This window comes from Dipteris shenzhenensis, chromosome 1 (assembly GCF_047967505.1).
Source record: "Dipteris shenzhenensis isolate YYH24624 ecotype China chromosome 1, Dip_SZ_1.0, whole genome shotgun sequence".
NCBI classification, from domain to species: Eukaryota; Viridiplantae; Streptophyta; class Polypodiopsida; order Gleicheniales; family Dipteridaceae; genus Dipteris; species Dipteris shenzhenensis.
This window is the reverse complement of record NC_141596.1, coordinates 69,207,858-69,211,897: the sequence shown is the minus strand read 5'-3', so window position 1 is coordinate 69,211,897 and position 4,040 is coordinate 69,207,858. Positions and strand designations below refer to the sequence as shown.

Here is a 4,040-nt window from a genome sequence, read left to right as displayed (position 1 = left end):
TTGCCCATCTAATGACATTTACATCAATTTTGAAACATTGTGAGAAATTTTGCCTACCCAAGTCTACCCATCCGATAGAGATCGTGTCGGGAAACATGCCTATAAGATGATGATAATTCTCAGGATTTGCTTCATGGAATGAATTTGAGTCAAATGGCAGAGTTTACCCGTAGGTTAATCATGATCATGCAGAGTTTACCGTCTTTATGAGTGCAGTTTCCGTTAGGCATCGTACTTATCTTATGGTAGAGCTGTGAAAATATGTTCTCCGTCAATGGATATGCTTGCAACCCAAACGAAGGATGAAAGCCATGGCATAGGTTTTGTTCATGATTCACTCGTTCAATTATCGACCCAGGATTACGAACTAAGGCATTGAATCTGTGGGAGTATATCGGCTGGGCCGTGGAGTAAAAATTGTGATCGTTGCCAACCCTATTAGACAAACATGCGTTCTTTCTTCCATGCCCACCTTCATGGATTTCGTGAACGTGATTTGAGGCTAAATGGGGTGACGAATTGCTGCTGTTCCGTCTTAAGATACTCAAATTTTAGAATTAACAATGCCATTAATCAATCCGTTAGCAGCACGATGCTCTCAGTAACCGCTGCGATAGGGGGCCTCTTAGTGCTTCTGATCTTGGTGGTGGGCGGCCCGATTGCTTGTCTTTGCTATGTGACAATGCAAGTTAGAAGGCTGAGGAAGAAAGCCAAGGAAGCCAGGAGCATGATCTTTGCATCCCAATGGAGGACAGAAAATCCCTTCATGCACTTCAAACAGGATGACTGGATAGTGGTGTTGGAGGAATTCGCCAACTGCAGCGGCTGGGAGGCTTGGCATTTCGTCCACTCAGCTGTTTCGGAAGACTTCAACGGCGTAAGTACCGCTCTATTCCAATCTCCCATGCCCATCATATCGAGAGCGTTTGCCAGCGAAATAGAAGAAATCCGCTTCAATCCGGGTCTTCGCAATAAAAAACAAGAACAGTCTGTGCAATGCTTGCTCCCGCTAACGGCAGGCTGGCACCCGATAGGGCACTTGCCCTGTGTGAGTTACTTCGAACTGACAATCTTGAGCTTCAGCAGAGATGGGACCACCAACGTTTCTGCGGGGGATTTTGGGGGGACGGTGGCGATAGGTTTAGCCGCAAGGCCTGTCCCTCCTTTTCGGTTGCCAGGGAGAGATCCCATCTCCCTCGCTCTGCATTCTAAAACTGGCTGCCTCTTCATCAACGATCTGGACGACGGGCAACAGTTTGCACGCCCTTGGAGCAATGTTGGTGCAACTGTGGGTTGCGGATACGATGTAGCTAAGGGAACGGTCTTCTTCACAGTGGAGGAGGCTTGCTACAGCACTACCTATGCTATCCCGAGTGAAGACTCGTTTCCTCTCTTCCCCATCATTGGGTGTAACTGCGATGTGACGGTGTCGGTAAATCTGGGCCAACAAAGCTTCAAGTTTAGACCTTGCCAGGATATTACTGCAATCCACGCAGACTGCTTAAATCCGACTGAATCCGTTGCAGACGCAGCAAACTGTTCGCAGGAAAAAGGAATGACTTAAACGGCAATCAGTGCAGATTCTTGGTATGTTCACAGATCTTCCCGATCATGCTCCTAAGGACGGAACGATCTAAGCAGCTCATGCATTTTACAGTGTGTTGTTCAGCATTTGTTCTGCAGGTACTATTCATCAGCCCTAGATGGTGGCAGCAGCGTTACATAGCTGTATGAGTTCTTGACCGCTCTGTTCCACTGCAATAGATCGCCTACGTGAACGCTGTCTACAGACTCCAGAGCGAGACGCAAAGCCAAAGGTTGATCCTTTCGCAAAACAAGGTGACATAACCCTCGAGTACTTGAATAACTACCAAAAAATAGATAATAGTTTCTAAATGTTTTAATCGAAAGAGAAAGAGGGATATTAATTATGCACTTCCGAAAGTGCTTAATGTCTTGCTGTGCTTTTGCTTATGAATTTCTCGCTAAATGATCTATCCAATATGCGAATTTTACTTCGTGCAAGTGTTTCATTGTTGGACAAGTTGCTCCATACTTGGTCCAAAGGCTCTACCCATAGGGGACCTAGACCTCCCTCGCCGGGTGGTAAGGTACCTAGCTCCATTGTCCCCATAGGGGATCCATGGACAGCCCTACCAAGTCGTTTTGGGGGGTGCCTGGGGTACCTAGGGTACCTCCCCACACCTCCAAGCGAAATTGCTGCACTGAATATACCTCCACCTGCCGGTTCTACGTCAAAGATGTGATTTCCTCTGCTGACGTTTGCATTTATTGTATGTGTGCGAGTCTTCAGATTTTGAAGGGGAGCGATTGGCCTCGCAAGCTGTAGCATATGCATTCGCAAAGCATCTGCAAATGTATGGAGCCATGCATCATGTTCTAATAGCCCTCTTCCCTCACACATATGCATCATTCCTCTCTTGCACATGGGGACAACCTCTAATTGAGATCCCTCTAATGTTATTGGTTCTTTCAATTGTAAGTTGAAGTTTAAGCTATGCATCATCTGATATAAATTTGTTGCTTCAAGAGTTTATTGAGATATATCAATGTTGACATCACCTATATTTAAGGGATGATGATATTTAAATGTTGAAGACTATGTAGCTACATTCTTCTTTATTTATTTTGAGAGCGGTAATCTCTATTCCTCGGTGATTACCAAATGAGATACTTGCCTATGTGAATCGAATCATGTATTATTGTACAACTTCCTATGTTAGAATAATTTGAAACTACATTAAAACAAGGAGTTATGTATTTTTCTCGAGTGGTTGTTCTTGTTTCTTGAAGGCCTATAATGTCAAAATTGTTGAATCTTGTCATTTTGACTATGTCAATTTTGTATTTTCATAGTGATCTTGTATTTAATGATTGCAAAAGTATCCTAGTATGTGGTCTATGTGTTTAAAATTTCCCCCCCTAAAGTTACCCATGATCTTCATTTGTTATTTCGTCTTTCCATTTCTAATTTAATAATGGCTCTATGAGGTAGCCCGTGAGGGTCAATCTATATAAATCCCATATAGCATGTGCGAGCAAGCATGTTTTAAAAATACCCCTATTCTTTCATTTTTACATTTTCTCATGTAATTGATGAACCCCCTCTTGCATGTATACATTTTTCAATCTTAAAATTTTGACACCCCTCTATAAATCTACACATACAAATAACACTAAGTTCCTATTTTATAAATCCCCTCATGTATGTAAATGTCATGTAAGTCCCCCTATTTAAAAAATACCCATCCTTGCACTAACATGCTATGTTACATGTTGATGAGTGACCCCCCTGGGTGAGGTAGAGATCTTCAATTTCCCTAATACGAGAGAAAGCTGTGTAGGCAAGTTCATGTGCATGCGCTCTTTTGGGTGAGAAGGCTACCTTGTCCATAGTTAATCCTTGTGTCCTATGTGTTGTCCTTGTAGCTGCTGGTTGTCTCGAGAATCGCTCACGTGCGAGCATGCTTAGTTTTTGATGGGCCTATTTGCACTTCTTTGATCATTCTATGAATCACTATCCAAGTTTTGTCAATGTTTGATGTTTAAACATTAATGTTGATGTTTCTTGTTTGCGCTCATATTTTCTATTGTTAAAATAATATCCAAACAATTCCTTGTTATTAATCAAGATGTGAAGTTTCTATGTGTATGCAACTCTCATGCAACTATTGTGTAAATTGAATTGTGCTTCCATTTATGTTGTAAGCTGCCTTGTTAGTGTGTGCAAGCATCAAGACCTTCGAAAGTGTTAAGTTGATATCCATGATGTTGTCATTGTAAGGCCTTAGCAAACCTTGCACAAGCAAAAGGAGGAGGTAATTTTTCCCTAATCTTGCACCACATTAGGAAAAAAGGGAGCTCATTTCGGGATAGATCGTAAGAAATTCACGATTTCTTCTTTTTTCCTTCATCAAAATACGTAAAAATAATAAAATAGTCAATAAAATATATACAAGTAGTGTAAACCTTACAAAGGATGGAGGAATAAAGATATTCTTCTATCAACACTTATATCC

The 4,040-nt window shown here is 41.9% G+C and overlaps 1 protein-coding gene across 1 annotated transcript; it reads left to right on the top strand.

The window, feature by feature from the left end:
• Positions 1–448: 448 nt before the first annotated feature.
• Positions 449–1,564, top strand: LOC147906288 (uncharacterized). Its single transcript, XM_087390210.1, has one exon. The coding sequence runs from the start codon at positions 449–451 to the stop codon at positions 1,562–1,564; it is 1,116 nt and encodes a 371-aa protein (XP_087246336.1).
• Positions 1,565–4,040: the final 2,476 nt, after the last annotated feature.